We start from the raw sequence: 27,395 nt of genomic DNA, 5'->3' as shown, positions 1-27,395 counted from the left end.
GAAAATGCTTTCAACAATGTAAAATGGTGCAAAATGTCCAAAATTCTGAGAAAAGTTGGGGTAAACTATTGAAAGAGATGGGTAATATACAATATGTACAAGAGCCAAGAGTGAATAATAAGAGTGGACAACCAAGAATGAAGTGCTCAGATTAAACAGGGTGTAAAACAGGGATGTAGTCTTTTGCCCCTACAGTTCAATCTGTACATCGAAGAAACAATGATGGAATTAAAAGGAAGGTTCAGGAGTGGAATTAAACTTCAAAGTAAAAGGATATCAATGACATGATTCGCTGATGACATTTCTATCCTCAGTGAAAGTGAAAAAGATTACAGGGTGTGCTGAAAGCAATGAACAGTGTAATGAGTGCAGAATATGGATTGCGAGTAAATCGAAGAAAGACGAAAGTAATGAGAAGTAGCAGAAATGAGAACAGCGAGAAACTTAGAACATTAGGATTGATGGCCATGAAGTTGATAAAGTTTAGGAGGTCTACTACCTAGGGAGCAAAATAACCAATGATGGACAGAGCAAGGAGAACATCAAAAGCAGACTATCACTGGCAAAAAAGGCATTCCTGGCCAAGAGAAGTCCACTAACATCAAACACAGGCCTTAATTTGAGGAAGAAATTTCCGAGAATGTACGTTTGGAGCACAGAATTGTGTGGTGGTGAAACATGGACTGTAGGAAAACCAGAACAGAAGAGAATCGAAGCACTTGAGATGTGGTGCTACAGATGAATGTTGATAATTAGTTGGACTGATAAGGTAAGAAACGAGAAGGTTCTGGGTAGAATTGGAGGGAAAAGGAATTTGTGGAAAACACTGACAAGGAGTAGGGACAGCATGACAGGACATCTGTTAGACACCAGGGAATGACTTCCATGGTACAGGACGGAGCTGTAGAGGGCAAAAACAGTAGAGGAAGACAGAGATTGGAATACATTCAGCAAATAATTGAGGTCAACAGTTGCAAGTGCAACTCTGAAATGAAGAGGTTGGCAAAGCAAAGGCCACATCAGACCAGTCAAAAGACATGACTCAAAAAGAAAACCTTGTTTCTCTGTACATGTACATCATATGTACTTCTTTCCATCCTGTTGGAATAACTTATTCATGAATAAATTATTTGTAACTTAAATAACGAGTAACATAGAACACTACCATATTTTCTTATTTACTTCTTGTATGGAATTCTATAATTAGTTTGTGTTCCTTTGGTTCAGTTCAGTTTCTGTTTGATAAATGACTTGTTAATGGTTGGTACAGAAATTTGCCTCAGTGGATCAGTGGGTTTAGCTCCAGACCACAAAGCTTAAGGTTTGGGGTCCTATGATTTGCTCTGTTACTTGTAACTTCTTTCACCTCTAACAACAACAAAAAAAGCAAAGTCTAAATGTAGAACCCCTTCTAACTGGCTTTATAAGACGGTTTGGAAGTGGGAGATTAGCAAAGGTACGGGACCATGCTAGTAAAACACTGTAGTGTTCAAAGCCACATTCTGGTTGTGTACAACTTCACCTACATCTGCATGCATGCACCTACATCTGCTTGCACCTTCCGCCTGCAGCCAGCAGCCCCCCTCCCCCCCTCACCCCCCCCCCACTCCCCCACCCCCTTCTAACATGGGCAAATACTCTATGTAAGTTGCCAAAGATGAGAATGCAGCTGACAAAAATCATAACCTGCAACACCTTCCTCTGATTGCTAACACTATCAGATATGGGTGCCTCCTTGATATAATTATGCAATTCTTTCAAGTTTTGAGTGCTACAAAATGAGTGAACCAAGCAAAAACTCGGTGGTTGCAAACACTACGAAGCCATTCAAAAATGCTTTAGAATTAACTCCGAGTAACATTTTCATTAGAAGATGGAATAGTTATTCAATGTGACGTGTCTATGCATTTACACAGAGAAAACTGCAAAATTCCAAAAGAGCCACTGGGTTTGGGTACATAACAAATGATGATTTCAAGGAAGTATCAAGAGACAAGTGGGACTCTTTTGTCTTTCTGCACCAACTGCAATTACTGCAGCAATGTCTTACTCATGATTTAAAAACAAACAGTGTACCTGCATTGCTGCCAATGACAAAGGGAGACTTCCAACAAACTACAGACATATAATAGCCAAAGAAAGGTGGTTGGTTTGGGGGGGATTAAAGAGACCAGACTGCGACGGTCATCGGTCCCTTTTTCCAAAAAAAAAGTAAAACCACCCAAAGAGAATAAAAAACGAACAACAGGAAAGACGTCAGACGACACAGGACAAGAAATACTCCTACAGAGATCAGACGAAACAAATTAAAATCACACAGAGTGTGACAGTGGTTGGCCGACCATAGAGATAAAAGGAAAAGCCAACCACCGAGAACACATTAAAAACTCAGCGTAAAATCGTAGGCCAATGGCCAGAATCAACACAAAAGAACAGAACAAACACTCAGAGTAAATAATAAAAACCCCCTGCCCGAATAAAACGGAAAACTAAGTCAGCCATACCAGGGTCATCACATAAGAGGGCAGGGAGCGTATCAGGCAGCGCAAATGTCTGCCTGACCACAGCTAAAAGGGGGCAGGCCAACAAAATGTGGGCCACTGTCAAAGCCGCCCCGCAGCGACATGCAGGAGGGTCCTCCCGGCGCAGTGAATAACTGTGTGTCAGGTGGGAGTGGCCAATGCGGAACCGACAAAGGACGACAGAGTCCCTGCGGTTGGCTCGCAGGGATGACCGCCACACTGTCGTCGTCTCCTTGATGGCACGGAGTTTATTGGGCATGATCCGATTGCGCCATTCAGCGTCCCAAAGTGCAAAAACTTTTCGGCGGAGGACTGCCCGCAAATCAGTCTCTGGGAGGCCAACGTCCAGAGACTGTTTACTCGTGGCCTCTTTCGCCAGGCGGTCAACATGTTCATTGCCCGGGATACCGACATGACCGGGGGTCTACACAAAGACCACAGAGCGGCCGCAACGCGCAAGAGTATGCAGGGACTCATGGATAGCCAGCACCAGACGAGAACGAGGAAAACACTGGTCGAGAGCTCGTAAACCGCTCAGGGAATCGCTACAGATAACGAAGGACTCACCTGAGCAGGAGCGGAGATACTCTAGGGCACGAAAGATGGCGACTAGCTCAGCAGTGTAAACGCTGCAGCCAGCCGCCAAGGACCGTTGTTCGGAATGGTCCCCTAGAGTTAGCGCATACCCGACACGACCAGCAACCATCGAACCGTCGGTGTAAACAATTCCAGAGCCCTGATACGTGGCCAGGATGGAATAAAAGCGGCGGCGGAAGGCCTCTGGAGGGACCGAGTCCTTCGAGCCCTGTGCCAAGTCGAGCCGAAGGCAAGGGCGAGGAACACACCACGGGGTTGTACGCAGAGGCACCCGGAAAGGAGGTGGAACTGGGAAAAACCCAAGCCCGCAGAGAAGCTCCTTGATGCGTACGGCGATCGGACAACCCGACCGGGGCCGACGGTCTGGCAGATGGACGACTGACTGCGGGAACAGGACACGATAATTTGGATGCCCGGGCAAGCTAAAAACATGGGCAGCATAAGCGGCCAGCAAACGTTGGCGTCGGAACCGCAGTGGAGGTACACCTGCCTCCACTAGGACGCTGTCCACAGGGCTGATGCGGAAAGCACCAGTGGCAAGGCGTATCCCGCTGTGGAGAATTGGGTCCAGCACCCGCAACGCAGATGGGGATGCTGAGCCATAAGCTAGGCACCCATAATCCAGGCGAGACTGGATTAACGCCTGGTAGAGCCGCAACAGGGTAGATCGGCCAAAGAAAGGAAGAAATCGGATCAGGAGTTTCAAATGATGTTACTCTGTAAAAAGAAAATTTTATTTTTAAAAAAGTACAGTAGAAATGATGATTTCTCAATTTCTGCTGAAGACAATTGGGATTTGAAAGTGATGTATGGTATCCTTATCCTGAAACAAACACAATTTCAGAAGATGTAAAGCACCACTATCATCTTTACATATGTAGAACATATTTTCTTTTGTGGGTCAGAGTGTCAAATCTTCACAAACCCAATAAACTTTTTGATGAGATATTTTCTTTTTTTAATTAAAGAAAAAGGTTGTTTTGAAAACTAAATTAAGAGCAACAGAAAGTAGATTTGTTTAATAAATGACAAAGAACTGGAGCAATAAATGTCACTGGATTCCAAATTTATCTACAAGGCCGTGAAAACTCAAAGCATTTTAAATAAAACAAACCTTTTTAACATTCTACATCTTTATTCTTCATGTCTAGTTGTATTTCTTTCTCAGCATAGTTACCTTGAATGTTTGACTTTGCTGAAAGATCCACAACCTCACCTCTGCTTGCACCACTACATTACTATTGAAGTGAAGTTCTTGACTGAAAGTTTACTTTGATTCTATAAACATGAAAACTGGACGAGGTCAGTTTGGTACTGTATGGAGGATGGATGATCAATGACGATGAACCCAGGGCATCAGATTACTTCAGATGTCGCAGCGTTAATGTGTGATGTGGCATTGTCATGCTCAAGGGAGAAGGTGCTTCATATGTGGACAGACTCTCCAAATTCAAAACTCGATTACAGCACACTGTTTTTAACACATCAAACATAATTATGTTACACACTACTATTTAGAGCCGTATAGATGCAGTGGGCCGCAAATATGTAGTCATGAATAATAAAGACATACAATGTTAAAACATTGTTTTATTTAAAGGCTTAAAGAGTTTTCACATATAAAATTTGGAGGCATTACTTTACAGCATGCCCTCATATCGCTCGTAATGTTTTTTATTCACAGATGATGAATAAATGTTTTTATCCCTATAAATGAATAACATTTTGAATACATATTTTTATTTGTTCTTAATGAATAATGTATAATAATTTTAATCAGTTTTCGCCATTCATCATTTGAATAAATGTTACCCAACTCTGGTAGTAAAAAAAAACGCATTGCATATGCACAAACTGCAAATTCGCAGCCTATGCGCTAGTGAATGTGAGTGCGTGATATCCTTGTGACTGTGGACAAGCATGTTTGCATGGTTGCAGCCAAGCCCTTACTCACTTTTGTTATGAGGGGAGGAAGTATCAGTCATCTTTGGCAACTCCCACAAACTTTCACTGAGTGTATCTTGCTCTCTCTCAGGCACCGCAGGAGCATGCAGACCACGTGGATAGGCTAGCACTTGCACAGCTCTAGCGTCCAAAGTGGAAACATGTTGGTGTGTGTCCTGTTCTACAAGTATCTGATCTTGGCAGAGGATTTGGTTGTACCTGTATTGGTTGGATGATGAGTTGTTGTTTGATGGTTGGGACATAAGTCTGAGTTGGCCAAATTCATTCTTCATGGCACTTTCAATACGTGGTGGAGACTGCGTTTTAGACAGGTACACCCCTTCTTCAATATTCTCTATTACCTCCTGACATATTGGATGGACATTCATGGCTGCCACCTCTTGTGTACTTGGACTGACATTTCTGACTGCCATACACTGCTGCATCTCTTTCTTACTACCTGGCAAATCAGAGAGGTGAAGTCATGAAGTCTTCCACAACTGCCAAAAAGACCACTTTCAGGTATCAATGATATTTCTTTTGTACAACACTTTTGCTGTTGCATTTCTTTTGACATGCTGGCACCACATGATGAATTCTTTTGTTGTTGTGACATCCTTTGCCAGAAAAGCTTGGTACACGTCTTCTGGTGATTAAATCCAGTGTTGTTGTGACATCCTTCACAAGAAAAGCATGGTACATGTCTTCTGTGACTCCTTTCATCAAATCTGATATTTCTTCAGCTTCTGTCACATTCAGATTCACATTGTGGCACTCCCCATGACACTGGCCTCTGTTCTTCAATTGTTGTTCTGCTATGGAGACTTGTTGCTGACTGCCATCAAATGTTTTCTTTAGGTTGGCCTGGAATTTGTCTCAGCTACTGAGCTTCTCTCCCTCATTCTATAAGCATGCCTCTATGTGCCATCCAATTAAAACTACATACACACATCTTCAAAAAAAAAATTTGCATCACCCCGGTTCCCAGAACTCCTGCCCAAAGATGTAAACAACCATGCATGAGCAGGGCCTATTAGACGGAGGGGGTCCGACAGCTGATCAGTTTCAATCATTCCACCAGGAAGAAGGTACATGGCTCTTGTTGTCTGTAGTTCAACCATGGCTAGACAGTCAATACCGTGGTTTGATTGTGTCCGCATTGTTACTTTGTGCCAGGAAGGGCTCTCAACAATGGAAGTGTCCAGGCGTCTCAGAGTGAACCAAAGCGATGTTGTTCGGACATGGAGGAAATACAGAGAGACAGAAACTGTTGATGACATGCTTCACTCAGGCCACCCAAGGGCTACAATTGCAGTGGATGACCACTACCTACAGATTATGACTCAGAGGAACCCTCACAGCAACACCACCCTGTTGAATAACACTTTTCATGCAGCCACAGGACGATGTGTTACGACTCAAACTGTGCGCAGTAGGTTGTGTGATGCGCAACTTCTCTTCCAATGTTCATGGCGAGGTCCATCTTAGCAACCATGACACCATGCAGTGCGGTACAGATGGGCCCATCAACATGTCCAATGGACCACTCAGGATTAGCATCATGTTCTCTTTGCCAATGAGTGTCACATATGCCTTCAACCAGACAATCGTTGGAGACATGTTTGGAGGCAACCTGGTCAGGCTGAATGCCTTAGACACACTGTCCAGCGGGTGCAGCAAGGTGGACGTTCCCTGATGTTTCGGGGTGGCATTATGTGGGGCCGACGTATGCTGTTGGTGGTCATGCAAGGCGCTGTAACAGCTGTACTATATATGAATGCCATCCTCCAACCAATAGTGCAACCATATCGGCAGCGTATTGGCAAGGCATTCATCTTCATGGATGACAATTCGTGCCCCCATCGTGCACATCTCATGAATGACTTCCTTCAGGATAACGACATCGCTCGACTAGAGTTGCCAGCATGTTCCCCAGACATGAATACCATCGAACATGGCTGGGATAGATTGAAAAGGGCTGTTTATAGACGATGTGACCCACCAACCACTCTGAGGGATCTACGCTTAATCGCCATGGAGGAGTGGGACAATCAGGGCCATACTACTATACAGGGTATACTACTGGGTATTAGAGGTACCAGTGTGTACAGCAATCTGGACCACCACCTCTGAAGGTCTCACTGTATGGTGGTACAACATGCAATGTGTGGTTTTCATGAGCAATAAAAAGTGCGGAAATAATGTTTATGTTGATCTCTATTCCAATTTTCTGTACAGATTCCGGAACTCTCAGAACCGAGGTGATGCAAAACCATTTTTGATGTGTGTAGCACTGAAAGCATGTTTGTTATGGACATCAACATAGAGATAGAACAAAATGGTTCAAATGGCTCTGAGCACTATGGGACTTAACTTCTAAGGTCATCAGTCCCCTAGAACTTAGAACTACTTAAACCTAACTAAACTAAGGACACCACACATAGCCATGCCCAAGGCAGGATTCGAACCTGCGACCGTAGCGGTCGCGCGGTTCCAGACTGTAGCGCCTAGAACCGCTCGGCCACACCAGCCGCTACAGATAGAACAGAACTGCATTCTGGATAGAGAGTGCAGTTAGTTATACAAACATCAAATATTCCGTAATAGGTGTTAAGACTTTGTAACTAGAAGTCTAAAAGGCCAACCCTACCTAGGGTATTGGACGGGTCACAGGTGGCGGATAGTGAACGTTCCATAAGATATGGTGGACAGCTGCGAATACAGAATAAGCACTCCTGGACCAAGGCAAAACAAAACTGAATCCACTTTGTGTCTGTCTTGTAGTAATCGGCAAAGTGATCAGCGTCTGATCACCACCAGTGTGGCTGAAACTTATATTCTGGAACTAAGCTCTCCATCGTTAACACTCTGAGTTCACTCAATGAGTCTACTCAACCCTATCTGATTCCAGGTACAATTGTCATGGAGCATTTTGATAATCACAATATTACCCCATGTGTGGATCCACTCTCAGTATTACTGGAGCAACTGGTCTTTCGGATTCTGGGGCAGCCAGCACTTCAAGAAACTCAAATACGGACAATAACACCGTGTATTTTGGCAATTATCATCTTAGTAAAAGTAAAACTGATAAAAGAATACTTAATAATACACCACATCTGGGAGCTTATTTTGCAGTCTCCAAAAATATTTTAAATTTAATAACAGAGGTAAAAAAACCAATTTCTCTTAAATGTGCAAATAAAGCAAACACTTTAATTAATGCACATATGCCAGTCAATGAGTATAACTGCTAAAAACCTGAAGAAGTTAATGAAGCTTGGGAAACATTAGAAATGATCATCTCATAAATTCCCTAAAGCCATGTTAATTAGGTAAGGAGAAAAAATATAAGAAAATAGTAGTTGTATTTCCTGTGCATAAATGGACAAACCAAAATGGCCGAAAACTTGTTGAAACATGCAAAAATTTTAACCTTAAAATCATGTCAATGCATTTTAAAAAGAACCCTTCAAAACAAAAAACTTGGCAGGCACCCAATACATTTATTGGGGAATTTCAAATTCATCATGTAGCAATTTCATACCCTAACTACAAAGAAATTTTAAATGTCCAAGTTAGGAGAGGGGCTAATATTGATTCTGACCATTATTTAATGCGAATAAAAGTCAAACTTCAAGCTCAAAACAAAAAATGTTGTCGCAAAATTTGACACTGTTAAAATAATTACAACTTTAACAGGCAAACCTGACAAAAAATAATCCAACAATTGGCAAAGTCTAAAAGGAAATTTCATCAAAGAGGCACAAATTTAATTCAACTTTGGAAGGAACAAAAACACCCTTGTTGGAATGTAGAGTGTGAAGCAACAGTTAAGTGTAGTTAAGAGGCATTCAAAAACTGGAATAGTAACAAAAATGAAAATACATACACCTTTCTAACTGTAAGAAAAGAAACATCTAAATTAGTCTGACAGACTACAAGACACTACAAAACTGCTCAACTTTTAGAAATTGAAAAAGGCTTCCAAAAGAACAATACAAGAAACTTTTGTAAAACATTCAAAACAAAACTAACCAGTTACCAACCTCAAAGTCTTCATTTCAAAAATGAAAATGGCAGTTTAGCTCTTAACAACCAGGAAAATTGTAAAATACTTGCTAATTATTTTGAGAAACTATTTAAATGTCCAGAACCAGCAAATAAATTCCAATCACAGAAACTAATAACTTAACTCTAACTCTAAAGAACCTGATGAAATTGAAATAACTAAACAAATTAAGAGACTTAAAAACAATAAAACATCCGCAGAAGATGGTATAATCACAGAATTACTAAAATCAGCTGACCCTAATGCTATAAAAGAGATCACTCAATTAACAGTACATATCTGGCAAACTGAGAAAATACCTGAGGATTGAAAACTGCCCCAATTCACCCACTGTATAAAAAAGGAGATAGAACTGATGTTAATGATTACCAAGGAATCTCTCTTCTCCTGGTCACATACAAAATTCTCTCGCAATGTTTACTTGATCAAGCCCCAGAACAGTTAGAACCTAAAACTGGTGAATACCAAGCAGTCTTTAGACCAAACAGATCCTGTCTGGAACAAATTATTGATTTAAAACTAATCCCTTGCATTTCTCGTAACAAGATTGTATGTATATTTCTGGATTTTAGAAAGGCCTACAACTCAATTGATCATGAATCTCTTTTCCAAATTTTAAAGGAACAAGGGCTACATAATGAAACTCTAACACTGTTTAAGGAAACGCTAACAGACACAAGTTCTGAAGTTAAATTCATGGGAGATATTTCTGAACCATTTGATATGAAGACTGGTGTTAGACAGGGGGATGGACTCTCCCCATTACTGTTTAACTGTGTTTCGGAAAAAGGAATTACAGAATGGTGAGAGTAAAACTCAAGTCAAAATATAGATCAATCAATCAAGAAGTACTATTAGAGTATGAAACTTCCTGGCAGATTAAAACTGTGTGCCGGAACGAGACTCAAACTCAAGACCTTTGCCTTTTGCGTGCAAGTGTACTACCATCTGAGCTACACAACCATGACTCACGGCTCACACTCACAGATTTACTTCTGCCAGTACCTCATCTCAGCACACACTCCACTGCAGAGTGAAAATTTCATTCTGGAAATATTAGAGTTGATTGCCTCGTCTTTGCAGACGATCTGGCAAATTTAACTAGGGATATTCCCACAGCTCAAAAACAAATTGAAATTCTTAAAGAAGTTGCGGTAAAAGTAGGACTAGAAATATCATTCAAAAAAATTGAATATATGACATGCAACAAATCAGCACCAAAGTTTTTGAACATGAAATATGGAAAAATAAAAAGAGTTTCTTGATTTAAACACCTGGGGGAAATCGTACAAGAAAATGGTCTGGAAAAAGCTACAAATGAAGTTCACTGTCAAAAACTGGCAACTGCATTCAGATTAACACAAAATATTTTGAATAAAAAAATCACTTTCCAAGTTCAGTAAGCTTAGACATTAAACCACTGTAATCAAACTGAATGTCTTTATGGAGCAGAAACTTTAATTTTAAATAAAAAGCGGAATACTGAAGAAATTCAAAAGAGAGAAAGAAAGATTATTAGGAAGATCTTAGGCCCCAAAATCTTAGGCCCCAAAACAACTGTGGAAAAACTTACAGGCTGAGAAGTAATAAGAGTGTGTATACACGAACAAGAAAAAAAATTCCCGGATTTTCTGGTTAAAAATACACTTTCTCCCAGAGGAAACTACACTTTTTCCATGTTAAGTGACAGCATATTTTTCCTCAGAACTGTAAAACTTATCAAGCCTTTGAATGGTTATGGTTTTATACACCAGCTTTCTTCCCCCCATGAACCATGGACCTTGCCGTTGGTGGGGAGGCTTGCGTGCCTCAGCGATACAGATAGCCATACCATAGGTGCAACCACAACGGAGGGGTATCTGTTAAGAGGCCAGACAAATGCGTGGTTCCTGAAGAGGGGCAGCAGCCTTTTTAGTAGTTGCAGGGGTAACAGTCTGGATGATTGACTGATCTGGCCTTGTAACACTAACCAAAACAGCCTCGCTGTGCTGGTACTGTGAACGGTTGAAAGCAAGGGGAAACTACAGCCGTTATTTTTCCCGAGGGCATGAAGCTTTACTGTATGGTTAATGATGATGGCGTCCTCTTGGGTAAAATATTCCGAAGGTAAAATAGTCCCCCATTCGGATCTCCGGGCGAAGACTACTCAAGAGGATGTCGTTATCAGGAGAAAGAAAACTGGCGTTCTACGGATCGGAGCGTGGAATGTCAGATCCCTTAATCGGGCAGGTAGGTTAGAAAATTTAAAAAGGGAAATGGATAGGTTAAAGTTAGATATAGTGGGAATTAGTGAAGTTCAGTGACAGGAGGAACACGACTTTTGGTCAGGCGAATACAGGGTTATAAATACAAAGTCAAATAGGGGTAATGCAGGAGTAGGTTTAATAATGAATAAAAAAATAGGAATGCGGGTAAGCTACTACAAACAGCATAGTGAACGCATTATTGTGGCCAAGATAGACACAAAGCCCACGCCTACTACAGTAGTACAAGTTTATATGCCAACTAGCTCTGCAGATGACGAAGAAATTGAAGAAATGTATGACGAAATAAAAGAAATTATTCAGATAGTGAAGGGAGCCAAAAATTTAATAGTCACAGGTGACTGGGATTCAGCAGTAGGAAAAGGGAGAGAAGGAAACGTAGTAGGTAAATATGGATTGGGGCTAAGAAATGAAAGAGGAAGCCGCCTGGTGGAATTTTGCACAGAGCACAACTTAATCATAGCTCACACTTGCTTCAAGAATCATAAAAGAAGTTTGTTTACATGGAAGAAGCCTGAAGATACTGACAGATTTCAGATAGATTATATAATGGTAAGACAGAGATTTAGGCACCAGGTTTTAAATTGTAAGACATTTCCAAGGGCAGATGTGGACTCTGACCACAATCTATTGGTTATGAACTGTAGATTAAAACTGAAGAAACTGCAAAATGGTGGGAATTTAAGGAGATGGGACCTGGATAAACTGACTAAACCAGAGGTTGTACAGAGTTTCAGGGAGAGCGTAAGGGAACAAATGGCAGGAATGGGGGAAAGAAATACAGTAGAAGAAGAATGGGTAGCTTTGAGGGATCAAGTAGTGAAGGCAGCAGAGGATCAAGGGAACAAATGGCAGGAATGGGGGAAAGAAATACAGTAGAAGAAGAATGGGTAGCTTTGAGGGATGAAGTAGTGAAGGCAGCAGAGGATCAAGTAGGTAAAAAGACGAGGGCTAGTAGAAATCCTTGGGTAACAGAAGAAATATTGAATTTAATTGATGAAGGAGAAAATATAAAAATGCAGTAAATGAAGCAGGCAAAAAGGAATACAAACGTCTCAAACATGAGATCGACAGGAAGTGCAAAATGGCTAAGCAGGGATGGCTAGAGGATAAATGTAAGGATGTAGAGGCTTATCTCACTAGGGGTAAGATAGATACTGCCTACAGGAAAATTAAAGAGACCTTTGGAGAAAAGAGAACTATTTGTATGAATATTAAGAGCTCAGATGGAAACCCAGGTCTAAGCAAAGAAGGGAAAGCAGAAAGGTGGAAGGCGTATATATAGAGGGTCTATACAAGGGCGATGTACTTGAGAACAAAATTATGGAAAGGGAAGAGGATGTAGATGAAGATGAAATGGGAGATATGATACTGCGTGAAGAGTCTGACAGAGCACTGAAAGACCTGAGTCGAAACAAGGCCCTGGGAGTAGAGAACATTCCATTAGAACTACTGACGGCCTTGGGAGAGCCAGTCCTGACAAAACTCTACCATCTGGTGAGCAAGATGTATGAGACAGGTGAAATACCCACAGACTTCAAGAAGAATATAATAATTCCAATCCCAAAGAAAGCAGGTGTTGACAGATGTGAAAATTACCGAACTATCAGTTTAATAAGTCACAGCTGCAAAATACTAACACGAAATTTTTACAGACAAATGGAAAAAATGGTAGTAGCCGACCGCGGGGAAGATCAGTTTGTATTCTGTAGAAATGTTGGAACGCGTGAGGCAATACTGACCCTACGACTTACCTTAGAAGCTAGATTAAGGAAAGGCAAACCTATGTTTCTAGCATTTGTAGACTTATAGAAAGCTTTTGTCAATGTTGACTGGAATACTCTCTTTCAAATTCTGATGGTGGCAGGGGGAAAATACAGGGAGCGAAAGGCTATTTACAATTTGTATAGAAACCAAATGGCAGTTATAAGAGTTGAGGGGCATGAAAGGGAAGCAGTGGTTGGGAAGGGAGTGAGACAGGGTTGTAGCCTTTCCCCGATGTTATTCAATCTGTATATTGAGCAAGCAGTGAAGGAAACAAAAGAAAAATTCGGAGTAGGTATTAAAATCCACGGAGAAGAAATAAAAACTTTGAGGTTCGCTGATGACATTGTAATTCTGTCAGAGACAGCAAAGGACTTGGAAGAGCAGTTGAATGGAATGGATAGTGTCTTGAAAGGAGGATATAAGATGAACATCAACAAAAGCAAAACGAGGATAAAGGAATGTAGTCGAATTAAGTCGGGTGATGCTGAGGGAATTAGATTAGGAAATGAGACACTTAAAGCAGTAAAGGAGTTTTCCTATTTGGGGAGCAAAATAACTGATGATGGTCGAAGTATAGAGGATATAAATGTAGACTGGCAATGGCAAGGAAAGTGTTTCTGAAGAAGAGAAATTTGTTAACATCGAGTATAGATTTATGTGTCAGGAAGTCGTTTCTGAAAGTATTTGTATGGAGTGTAGCCATGTATGGACGTGAATCATGGACGATAAATACACTCCTGGAAATGGAAAAAAGAACACATTGACACCGGTGTGTCAGACCCACCGTACTTGCTCCGGACACTGCGAGAGGGCTGTACAAGCAATGATCACACGCACGGCACAGCGGGCACACCAGGAACCGCGGTGTTGGCCGTCGAATGGCGCTAGCTGCGCAGCATTTGTGCACCGCCGCCGTCAGTGTCAGCCAGTTTGCCGTGGCATACGGAGCTCCATCGCAGTCTTTAACACTGGTAGCATGCTGCGACAGCGTGGACGTGAACCGTATGTGCAGTTGACGGACTTTGAGCGAGGGCATATAGTGGGCATGCGGGAGGCCGGGTGGACGTACCGCCGAATTGCTCAACACGTGGGGCGTGAGGTCTCCACACTACATCGATGTTGTCGCCAGTGGTCGGCGGAAGGTGCACGTGCCCGTCGACCTGGGACCGGACTGCAGCGACGCACGGATGCACGCCAAGACCGTAGGATCCTACGCAGTGCCGTAGGGGACCGCACCGCCACTTCCCAGCAAATTAGGGACACTGTTGCTCCTGGGGTATCGGCGAGGACCATTCGCAACCATCTCCATGAAGCTGGGCTACGGTCCCGCACACCGTTAGGCCGTCTTCCGCTCACGCCCCAACATCGTGCAGCCCGCCTCCAGTGGTGTCGCGACAGGCGTGAATGGAGGGACGAATGGAGACGTGTCGTCTTCAGCGATGAGAGTCGCTTCTGCCTTGGTGCCAATGATGGTCGTATGCGTGTTTGGCGCCGTGCAGGTAAGCGCCACAATCAGGACTGCATACGACTGAGGCACACAGGGCCAACACCCGGCATCATGGTGTGGGGAGCGATCTCCTACACTGGCCGTACACCACTGGTGATCGTCGAGGGGACACTGAATAGTGCACGGTACATCCAAACCGTCATCGAACCCATCGTTCTACCATTCCTAGACCAGCAAGGGAACTTGCTGTTCCAACAGGACAATGCACGTTCGCATGTATCCCGTGCCACCCAACGTGCTCTAGAAGGTGTAAGTCAACTACCCTGGCCAGCAAGATCTCCGGATCTGTCCCCCATTGAGCATGTTTGGGACTGGATGAAGCGTCGTCTCACGCGGTCTGCACGTCCAGCACGAATGCTGGTCCAACTGAGGCGCCAGGTGGAAATGGCATGGCAAGCCGTTCCACAGGACTACATTCAGCATCTCTACGATCGTCTCCATAGGAGAATAGCAGCCTGCATTGCTGCGAAAGGTGGATATACACTGTACTAGTGCCGACATTGTGCATGCTCTGTCGCCTGTGTCTATGTGCCTGTGGTTCTGTCAGTGTGATCATGTGATGTATCTGACCCCAGGAATGTGTCAATAAAGTTTCCCCTTCCTGGGACAATGAATTCACGGTGTTCTTATTTCAATTTCCAGGAGTGTAGTTTAAACAAGAAGAGAATAGAAGCTTTCGAAATGTGGTGCTACAGAAGAATGCTGAAGATTAGATGGGTAGATCACATAACTAATGAGGAGGTGTTGAATAGGATTGGGGAGAAGAGAAGTTTGTGGCACAACTTGACTAGAAGAAGGGATCGGTTTGTAGGACATGTTCTTAGGCATCAAAGGATCACCAATTTAGTATTGGAGGGCAGCGTAGAGGGTAAAAATCGTAGAGGGAGACCAAGAGATGAATATACCAAGCAGATTCAGAAGGATGTAGGTTGCAGTAGGTACTGGGAGATGAAGAAGCTTGCACAGGATAGAGTAGCATGGAGAGCTGCATCAAACCAGTCTCAGGACTGAAGACCACAACAACAACAACAACAACACTGGCTTTGAATTTCCTGGCCCTTTATAAAACAAAACTCAATAACAAAAGTAATAAAGCACATTTTGAAAAGATCTTTTGAAGTGCAGCAACACGTACGCTGCATATTTTTGTATTACGAAAATGTAAATTTGAATTTCACCAAAAACAGCATTGAAATCCAAATTGCGGTGCACTTTTGTAAGCAAGTCATCGCTCATGTCATGTGACCTCACCAGCTGATGACAGCAGATATTCAGAGCATAGGACACGTGATGTGGTCAGCCAACAGCAATATCACTGTTAAGTAGCGCGTGCACACAAATAGGAAAAGTTAATGGTTTAAGTTAATATACATAGTGTTGCTACAAGAAAAGCAAAGCAATAATATTGGTCTCAAAGATTAATAAGCTGCAAGAGACGCTAAACTTTCACATATAATGTTGATCTGTTTTGAGCATGTTACACTTTAAGACACATCACACACAAATGTGCCACAAAAATTTTTAATAACAAGATAAATGTCTGATCTTCTGGGCTCAAAATTTTTCTAAATGGTCATCCTCAAAGAGTTGATTTTTAAATGAGTGTCAAACGCTCTGTGATTTAAGAAATTCATTGTACATTCGCACACATAGTTCATCTTGCATTAAAGGAAATTTAATAATAACACTTTTCAAACAACAATTCACAATATTTTCCCATGACCTATTAGAAATAGGTTCATTTCAGCAGTTTCCAGAGAGCGTCAGATAACAGGCGTCACTGCGCTTCTGTAGTTACGATTATGCAGGAAGTCCGTATGTTCATACGTGTAAAACATTAAAAGATCTTACATTACGTCATAAAAGAAACAAGACATCAGAGGATACTTCAAAAGCATCGGGATTTCCTAAGCCATACTAAAATGCAGAGTTCGGCTTAAAGTGCAGATTCGTATTTACAGATTCAGATGTAAATTTTCTTGGAGTACTAGCACTGTATTCTCATGTCTGGTTCTTTATTATGACATAATGCCATACATGATAGAAGATGAAAACATGCACTTTTGAAATGCAGCGAACAGTTGAAACTAGCCAGTAGTGTGGAATTAAACACTTCATTCCAAATAAATTTACTGCCTCAGCGGAAAAAATCAATAAAAGCTTAATTTCTTTAGCAAACCGACAAAAATAACTTCATTGTTCTGCAAGACGATTAATGCCTGACTGTGAGAAAGGTGAAAATAAAATAAAACCTAAAAACTAATAACATATTTCAGCCTTCCATAATTACGTGAATGTATTTTACTTCACTTGATAGCTCCTGGCCACAGAAATCCAATTTGTTTTCATTTGATGTGAGAGCAATAAACGAAGAGGAAACAGCAAAATCATTAAATGTAAACACAGGGCACGTGGAGACTGTGCACCTCCCCACTACAACTCAGACTGCTCTATGCATCAGCCCCGGCTCAACGATATTTCTGAACCGCAGCAATAATAGATTAGATAGTGCCCCTCCCCCCCCCCCCCCCTCTTCCTCATGTGTTTGAGGTAGGACAAAAAAAAAAACTTTCCAAAAATATGTCCATTTTGTAGCACACAACTTTTTGAAGAGTCTGATATATGAAACATGTGTTCGAGGAAATGTAATACATGTTATTTGGTCTTAAGTGTGCCAAAGTGCAGTGCCACACCTATTCATACAGCATTCTTCTATTGCATGTCATTATATTTCACTCTGTGGAAGTCAAATGTGTATATTTTGTAATGGATGCCATCAAACTATATCCAGGGCAGTGGAAATTAAAATGTCTTGTGGTGCCTCTCCTGCTCCCATTTGGCCAGTTTGACATCCAGCCCGTCTTTAAAATAAAAAAAAAAAAAAAACTCACAATTAATACTGGATGGGATTACTTGTAACAGGGAGAACAAGCACTCTTCAGAAAATTTGCACTCTTAATTGCCTATTTGCTAATAACTTTTTTTTTGTGTGACATAAAATTAAATACAGGATACATAAAACCAGTGAAGACAAAAGACAAACAAGACAGTAGACATTTCTTCAAACCTTAAGTCCTAGCATTTTTCCTCTCTAACATTGCTACAGCTTTATATGGTGTGCCTTCCTTTCTGGGAAAGATCTATTACCTCATCAAAGTTTGTTTTGCTACAAGAAAAAACGAAATGTCATCTACTACTGAAAAAGCTGTTAATACAAATAGTACCTAAGATTGGTGTGGTTTCTCGATCTGATTACGTGTATTTTGTCACTGTCTGCTAGATAAAATGAAATAGGCCTTTCTAATATTGCAGCAATTGTAACACACACCCAATAAACAAGACTGTTTTGGCACAAATGGTGATTTTTATAACACGACAGAATGTAATTCATGAAGTACCAATACCAAATGCCTATTAGGCCTATTACAAGCAAAAAGCTTTATGTTCGGAAATAATTTTAGATTTCGTTCATACGCTCCAGCTTCTAAAGCATGAGACTGAAAAGTAGTAGTACAAAATCTTTATATAAATTTGGAATCGTCATATTCTTCCATAATTTGTGTGGGGTCCCCTTTTCTTTTCCTCCCTCGTTCTAATAAACAATCTTGTCATCACTAATTCTGTAACTATTCCTGCCAGTGTCAAAAGTTACTCTCCGGTTAACTTCACTAACCCAGCCACAATCAACGGTTTAGTTATCCTGCGTTTATTTTCCAATTAGTCATTATTATGTGTTCGTACAACGCGTTTTCCATGCTACTCTCAGAATAGAACTTAGGCAGCTGCAAACAGGGACTGTACAACTGGCCCTAACTAGTGTAGCGGTCTCGCCAAAAATTTTCTGTCAAAATTTCAGTTTCTTGGGTACACCGAGAAGATAATACATAATCTTTCTTACTAGTTATTCCTGTCAGTCCTTTATTTCCACTTTGGTAGTCTGAATCTATAGATTTCACTGGCAATTATACCAACACTGTCCATTCGCAAATCCAGTCAACAACATAAGCAAAAAGCAATTGGCATTCACCCATTCAGCTTTATTCCGCTCAGCTCGTATAGCCCCGTCCCCTTCTGTTTACAGGAAGGTTTATTTCTAGATGTGATGGGGACTCCCCTGGCAGAGATGTGACATTGCATACATTCAAAAATCAGCTTATGATTCAGAAATAAACATAAAATATGTTCAAAAATGTTCAAAAACCAACAGGGATGTATTTCAAAATCATATGAATACTTGATAGACCAATGTGCGCTGGATACTAGGCGCTTTGTGAAACGAGGTTTGCCCCTACTGAATCTGGCAGCTTACGCTGGCTGCTTGCTGCTAACTGCTTATACAGCCAACAGCCACACTTCTGTAGTCAGAAGCGGGAGAAAGTACTACACATGACTGACTCAACTGTGCATATGCATGAGCTCGCTGGCAACTGCTCAGACGAATCTAATAATGTAAACAGTAGTGACGTCACACTCATTGGAGGCAATTTGTTGTTATGAAGCATTGCATAATCTTCCTAATCCTTTGACACATTTTGCTATTGGCAGACGCTTATATGAGCATTGTGTTTTGTTACTGTATATGAACATTTCCTCTGCAACTTAAGTTGTTGTTTCTTTCTTTCTTTTTGTTGCTTTTAGAGTATTGTTTCTTACCAGCCAAAATTACAAAAATTTAACTAACAACTAAAACAAAAATATTCCCCAAATTCTAAAAAATTCCCATATTTTTCCCTATTTTCTCCCAGATGAAAAATTTCCCATGTTTTTCCCTGATCCCCCAGTTGTCCTGGGTTGTATACACTCTGAATAAGGAAACAAGAATACACAGACATACATGATGACATGAGAAAATGAAGACTTAAATTTTATGGGCACATTAAAAGAATGGCGCCCACTAAGTTGACAAAACAAATAGTAGAATTCTACAAAAACAGGAGTAAGACCAAATCTGAGTCAATTAAATGGATAGCTGCAATTAAGGAGGATATTAAAGAAAGCCAGTATAACTCTGGCAGATGTTAAGAGATAGAAAAATGTTCAGACAAGATATTTTATTGGAAAATTGGTCAGAGGGAAATTATAAAACAGACTGGAACACCATGGTCTGATGAAAGAAAGAGAGTTCATTCTGAAAGGCAAATTTAGACACAAAGGAAGACCAATCATCAAAAGCAACATTGACTGATTATATCTCACATGGTTCCACTGGGCCCATATGTGAATAATAATTCCATAATACACAAATATTACAAACATAAGAAATTTTGAGAACTTTGAAGAAATGATAAACACTAAATAACAAATATTTGTTGGCGACTGTATTCGAATTAGTGACCCAAATCACACCAGCCTGCAATTCCAACCACTTCTCCACATTGCATGCAGCATAGCTCGCGGCAGTATGGTCACAGTTAAAAAGGTAAATATTTATAAAGGACCTTGGGAAGTCGCTTAAACTCCTCACCCAAAGGCATTATTATTCAAGGACCCAATGGCAGAGGTTATTAAAGTAGTATACAATACCAACCATGGGAGGAAGTATCATAACTACAGAACAACTTACTTTGAGAAAAAATATAACCCTAGAATGGAACCAGCAGTCAGGATAGCAGTGGGTTATATACAGGATGAGGCATCTAACTTTCTGACCTAAGAGAATTTTTGAGTTACTGAAGATATTTTTAATCACTTTTCATCTAGATTCATAGTGACCATAGACTCGTGTCACAAAGACCAAAATATTTACTTAATTTCATTAAGTGCTGAGATATGGGTATCAACTTTGCTTTTTTCTTTTTTTCTTTTTTATGAGAATTGCATACCTGAAGGAGATAAATTTCATGATCTAAGTCTTTTACATATTTTACACAAAATTACGGAGTAAAAATACATTCACTATAGGTAATTTTATGCTGTTGTGGCTGTCTGAATAGTGCACTACCTGGAAATCTACTCCACACACTACTCTCATCTGAGAGTGGCACAAACAGTGTGCTTTGATTGCTCAGAGCAGCTAGTTCCTGTAGTGAGTGACATGAATTTTTTGATGTATTATGAGCCACAGAGGCTCTGACGATATTTCCTTTAAGTTTAGAACTTCTGTTTATTTTAAAAGTGTATTTGGGTTCTCTGTAGCACACTTGAAGGTCATTTTAACTTTTATGTGAATACATAGTATTTTCATGCTAATACTTCAGTTGTTAGTCCATGATGACTTCCATTCCTCACCAACACATGCCCTTCTGGCCAAGGCATACCTGGAAAACCCCACAGCCACTCATCAGCTGGTTTTTTGTCACCTCATGTCCACAATGCCTATGCCCCCCCTTTCACACACACACACACACACACACACACACACACACACACTCCCTAGTCCCACTCCCACCCTGGTTCTTGAATCTCATGACAACATTGTGTGAAAATAATCTGGCCAAACTGCACATTATGTCAAAGGCACGAAGGCTGCATTCAAGATGGATTGGGATTCCAGAAAATGACAGAAATGATGAATACGTCTCTGTGTTGGTTCCAGTAAACATAAAGGGAAAAATCTGAATAAGCAACATTAACAAATTATTGTTACACAGGAGCATGAACACCAACAATTAACACAGACTCCTCTATAGAGGACATATTAGTAGGCATCCCTGGTGTATAGATGCAACTGAAAGAGTTGAAAAGAAGCAAGTCAGAAGATCTGGATGGAATTCCAATTCAGTTTTATCCAGAGTTCCCAATGGCACTGGCCCCTTACTTAGCTTGCATTTATGAGAAATCTTTCACAAAGCCACAAGTGATTGCAAAACATACAGCGGAATACTGGATATACAAAGGGTAAAAGAACAGACCCAAAAATTACGAGACCAATATCCTTAACACTGGTTTGCTGAAGAATTCTTAAACATATCCTCAGTTCAAATATAATAAAATTTCCTCCAGACAGAAAACCTTCTGTCCACAAATCAACATGGATTTAGAAAGCATAACTCATGCAAAACTCTGCTTGCCCTTTTCTCGCACAATATCCTGCGAACCATGGATCAAGGACAATAGGCAGAGACCAGATTTCTAGACTTCCAGAAAGTGTTTGACACAGTGCCTCACTGCAGACTGTTAATGAAGATTCAGGCATACAGAATAGGTTCACAGATATGGTTGTGCTCCAGGGAAGTGTGATTGGGTCATTTTTGTTCTCTGTATACATAAATGACCTGGTGGATGGGTTGAACAGCAATCTGTGACTGTCTGCTGATGATGCTACAGTATACGGGAAAAGTACCATTGTTGAGTTACTGTACAAGGATACAGGATAACATAGACAAAATTTCTATTTGGTGCAATGAATGGCCAGCTTGCTCTAAATATACACAAATGTAAGTTAGTGCTGCTGAGTAGGAAAAACATAATGTTCGAACACAGAAGACAGTGATAGCAGTGTACTGCTAGACACAATCATGCCAATTAGATATGTAGGTGTAACTTTGTGAATCAATATGAAATGGAACGAGCACATAAGAATGGAAGTATTGTCGGTGAATGGTCAACTTACATTTATTGAGAGAATTTTAGGAAAGTCTGATTTGTCTGTACAGGAGATCGCATATAGAACACTACTACGACCCAGTTCTTTAGTATTACTCCAGTGTTTGGAATCCCCATCAGGTCTGATTAAAGCAAGACATTGAGGCAATTCAAAACCAGGCTACTGAATTTGTTATCAGTAGGTTACAACGATACATGAGTACTACGTTGATGCTTTGTGAACACAAATGGGAAGATGACGTTCTTTTGGTAAAACGCACTGAGAAAATTTAGAGAACCAACATTTGAAGTTGACTGCAGAATGATTCTACTGCCGCCAATGCACAATTCGCTTATGGATCATGAAGATGAGAAATTGGGGCTCATATAGAGGCATATAGACTGTCAATTTTTCCTTCCTACTTGCAATTGGAACAGGAAAGGAAATGACTAATGGCGGAACAAAGTACCAACCACCATGTGTCATACAGTGGCTTGTGGAGTAGGTATGTAGATGTAGATGTAGGAAGTAGCAGAGTACATGTAGATGCATATAGGTATTTAAGTTCCATTAAATTACAATATCTGTGACAGGTTGGGTGCCACATAGCAAACACATTACAGAATGTTACTGCGATGTGAGGGAAAAAAATGAAACATGTATTAAGATTACGTAACCAGTGCTGTAGCAACTTCTATAATTGGGAGTGTCATGAATTCATATGAATACTTATATGTCTGTATTTAGACATACATAACACGGTGTTTCTGACCTTGATACTGATCTGTGTTATTTTTCTTTTGGAGGGTTCTAACCAGCAGAACAGCAACAAGCAACCTGTGGCAGGTGCCACACATATTGCAAGAGAAAGTAAAATCAGAAGACAGAGTCACATCTGGATCCGATTCTTAATGTTTCCAAACAATTATCACAGAGGAAAGGACATTACGAAACACCATAGAACTTATGTTTCTTTATACCGGGTGATCAAAAAGTCAGTATAAATTTGAAAACTGAATAAATCATGGAATAATGTAGATAGAGAGGTACAAATTGACACACATGCGTGGAATGACATGGGGTTTTATTAGAACCAAAAAAATACAAAAGTTCAAAAAATGTCCAACAGATGGCGCTTCATCTGATCAGAATAGCAATAATTAGCATGACAAAATAAGACAAAGCAAAGATGATGTTCTTTACAGGAAATGCTCAATATGTCCACCATCATTCCTCAACAATATCTGTAGTCGAGGAACAATGTTGTGAACAGCACTGTAAAGCATGTCTGGAATTGTGGTGAGGCATTGGCGTTGGATGTTGTCTTTCAGCATCCCTAAAGATGTCAGTCGATCACGATACACTTGCAACTTCAGGTAATCCCAAAGCCAATAATCGCACGGACTGAGGTCTGGGGACCTGGGAGGCCAAGCATGACGAAAGTGGCGGCTGAGCACACGATCATCACCAAACGACGCGCGCAAGAGATCTTTCACGCATCTAGCAATACTTTGTTTGTTCCCCCATCCCCCCCTAATAAAACCCCATGTCATTCCACGCATGTGTCAATTTTTATCTCTCTATCTACATTATTCCGTGGTTTATTAAGTTTTCAAATTTATACTGACTTTTTGATCGCCCGGTACTTTATTTTCTGTAGTAACAAAAGAAGAAGAAAAACATAAATGTTTGGTCAGTCTCATGTAATTCAATTGTGATTGTTCATAAGAGAAGACATGTTTTAAATAAACAGTCTCTGTTTACACATGAAAAGAAAGAGAGGACAACATTAGAACTAATTTTTAAATGTTTTATCATGTAATTTACATTTTAAAAGAATTGTATTGATTTGTGGATGTAAGATGATATGCCACACATTTACCTGAAATGAAAAATCTGCTGAAGAAGTCCAAGACTTCAAATCAAAAAAATCAAATCAAATCAATAAATACAAAATGCGGCTGAAATATTGTAAGATAGCAGCTCTATCAAAAGCATAATAAGTAGAAGAGGTTAAGCATCGCAGTGTCTGTCTAGTGTAGAATGTGTAACAAAATCTCAACTCCAGTTATAAATTCAGTGCCACTCACATACTGACTGCTGATGATGACATTCTGAAAAGTTGTAAAGTCACTGACAGTTTCTGTCATAAAAAATGTTCTACTCACCTGAAGGAACTGTGTCTGGTACAGAAAAACCTTGGACGATATTAAAACTCAAACTAACAAATTCTTCAGACAGCCTGACAAGCAATTTAACAATCTTATCTGACTCAATGGCTAGGTGGATAAGTGCCAGGCCGCAAATGCAAAGGTTCAGCATTCAACCTACAATTGTTCCTACGATTTTTTTCTGTCACATTATGTTTCTTTCATTTATGGCAACAATTTGCTTATGACCAATGGCTCAGAATCTATATTAAATTTTAAATTTTTCTATAACTGGCTTGATAAGTCAATCCAAAGGTTGGAGGAAGGCATGAGCATACCACATCCCTCACCTAGTAAAGCAATGAGGCGTTCAAACCAATCTTTGTATAGAGGACAGCTTTACCTTATGTTATTAACAGCCACACGGTTCCCACAAACGTCGACAATAAACTCAGTAGAGCAATACCATCTCTGACATTGCTTTAAAAACACAGTTTGTAAGTGAAGCATAACAGCATTACCTGATTTGTACCGAATGAAAATTTAAAAGACTATTTTTCATCAATAATGTAAAGAGAAGCCTGGCCACAACGCCATTGTTAAGACACTGTGGTCTAGGAGTTACCGCCTTTGGCAATTAATCCACATGTCTTGCACACAATCCCATTGATTGCTCCCACCTGACACTCAATTACTTGCAATCTCTCTTGCTATGTTGATCTGCACATGGGATAGCTGGTGTACCTAATAAAATACTTTTCCTCCCAAATGTTACTTATGATTGATAATAAGAGTGAATTCAGAATCAATTGTGACATTTGCAAGCTACAAAAGATATCCTTATAAATGGTGTGTCTCTGTCTAGAGTTCATAACGGAGTACTGTATTTTGGTGCAGACGTGTTTAAAAGTTTTATGGAAGAAATCAGTCACGAAATTAGAAATAATGAGATATTCAAAAATCACTTCTTCCACAATTTATTACAATATGTGGACTTGGGGATGAAATTGCAGTTAACACTAACATTCACATTAATCCTCCTATGACCAGAAGTTTTTGGGTCAGAAATACCCCAAGTAATTTACATGGGATACATTGGTAATACTTCAATACCCCAAGTAATTTAATGGGATATATTGGCAGTACTTCAATCAGTTGACATAAATACAAACATAAGAGCCATCATTCTTTTTTCATAGATGTTACATTCAAGAAACAAAAGGAATTTTTAATGTGTTGTAAATATAAAACTGATCAAAATATCATTGAATACAACTGATTCAGAGGGAGAAAGTCATTTATTTTGAAAATAATAGTTTCAAAAACAAGGGATGTATATATTTCCAATGCACTTATCGGGTCATATTGATTACAGTGGTATTATGAGAGTTAAACAAGTTTCAACTTTTCCAGCATAAGGCATTTGATACTGCTCTGGGTACATGTATATAGCCGGTTTGTTTGAAGTTCTAGATAAAAACAGCAGTTGAGCTGTGTAAAAAGGCGTATTTTTTTTTCTATGTAGCTGCTTTTTCCAGATGTACACAAATACATATAATATAATCTAAAAGCAGCCCACATACTTATCAAAGTTGAGTAAATTAGCACTATCCACGATTTGTTGTTAATATATTGAACAGAAGCAGCCCATTGGAGTGGATGCTCCTGCCTGTTGAAGACCATGATGTGTAAGCAAATTAATGAAATTCATTTAAAATAACAATATGAGTGTCCTGATTTACAATTGTTGTTATATGTCTCCAAGAGATCACAGCTGTGTGTCTTAATGGTTCTTCCAACACAGGCACTTCTGAGATGTCCCCCCTCACCCTAGCATTGTTCACTAAGGTAATGTTTCTATCACATATTATAAAATAAAAAATTAGAAAAACACTCACCTGTGTATGATATACTGGGATCCATTAGGGCATCTAAGAGTATTTCAACAGTTCCAGCATTTCCTAATTCAGGCCGATGACTTTCTATGTGACACAAGTTCAAAACCGTACTAAGAACTGATTCTCGTAGAGTCGGATCTGCTGCCAGTGGTAACAGAGATGTGAATTTGGAGGATCCTGCATGTACCTACATAATAAAGAATTTGGAATACTTTAATATTTATAAAGCCATTAAATGTATTGAATACTTTATCTGTGTGTAACAACTAAAAGCATCGCCACCACTAAATATGAATGATACATACCAAATACCTACACGCTAACCAGTATTAAATTAAAAGCCCCTTATGAGGGGTAGGACATCTCATTACTCGGATACCTAAGCTTTGTCAAAAGTGGTTCCTTTGTTAGAGAGACTTCCCTTAAGCAGGAATACCTATCAGCTGACTTCAATCTAAAAAAGGTGCAGCTCTAACACCCACTACTGCAGGAATTTTCCCATGAGTGATCCCACCAACCCCACCTATGCTGCCACCTATAAGCTTTGCCAACTCCCCTTCCCATATCTGTTGAGGTGCAGGCCATGTCTAGTGAAACCCGTCCTGCTGACAGACTCAACCGACACCACTGAAATGTGACCCATGCTTTCTGTCATCAATTCCACGAAATGCACATTCGTGTTGCCAGTCTGAGTGGCTATCTTTTCCAGGTCACCATCTACGTCATACTCCCCATCACTATCAATACTATAACCAGCCCCACCCACAAACACTACCTGATCCTCTTTAGTAAAATCCCTACATAACTCCCCTATGTTAACAGCCACCTGAGCCAATCCTGCATTAGGCTTCACAATGCTGGTGAGCTGGCACTCACTCCCCAGCACTTCCTGCAACTGCTGGCCTACACCTCTGCCATGAGAACTACCTAACAGCAGAACCTTCTTTTTCCTATTCGACTTTGCAACTGTTCTAGCCACCGTAACTGCTGAGGTCTGCTGCATACTTCCTACATCTACAGCTACTAGAGATTCCTCTCCACTAGACTCCACAAACACCAATAGTAAAACTATCTGAAAATCTTCTCCTAGCCAACAGCCAGCTCCCATTCCCCAACCCCCTTCATCCTCCTCATCCTATCTAGCTCCTC

General features: G+C 40.4%; 1 protein-coding gene across 2 annotated transcripts in view; it reads right to left on the bottom strand.

Moving 5' to 3' along the window:
* LOC126191186 (armadillo repeat-containing protein 5-like) overlaps window positions 1–27,395 on the bottom strand; it is a 215,914-nt gene that overhangs the window by 170,807 nt on the left and 17,712 nt on the right. For both annotated transcript variants that reach the window (XM_049931967.1, XM_049931977.1), the window contains one exon: window positions 26,247–26,433. In XM_049931967.1, coding sequence (XP_049787924.1) covers window positions 26,247–26,433 — 187 coding nt within the window. The remainder of the gene's footprint in view (window positions 1–26,246; window positions 26,434–27,395) is intronic.

Source organism: Schistocerca cancellata, chromosome 1 (assembly GCF_023864275.1).
Source record: "Schistocerca cancellata isolate TAMUIC-IGC-003103 chromosome 1, iqSchCanc2.1, whole genome shotgun sequence".
NCBI classification, from domain to species: Eukaryota; Metazoa; Arthropoda; class Insecta; order Orthoptera; family Acrididae; genus Schistocerca; species Schistocerca cancellata.
The sequence above is the reverse complement of the archived record's forward strand: the minus strand, read 5'-3'. Positions and strand labels throughout refer to the sequence as shown.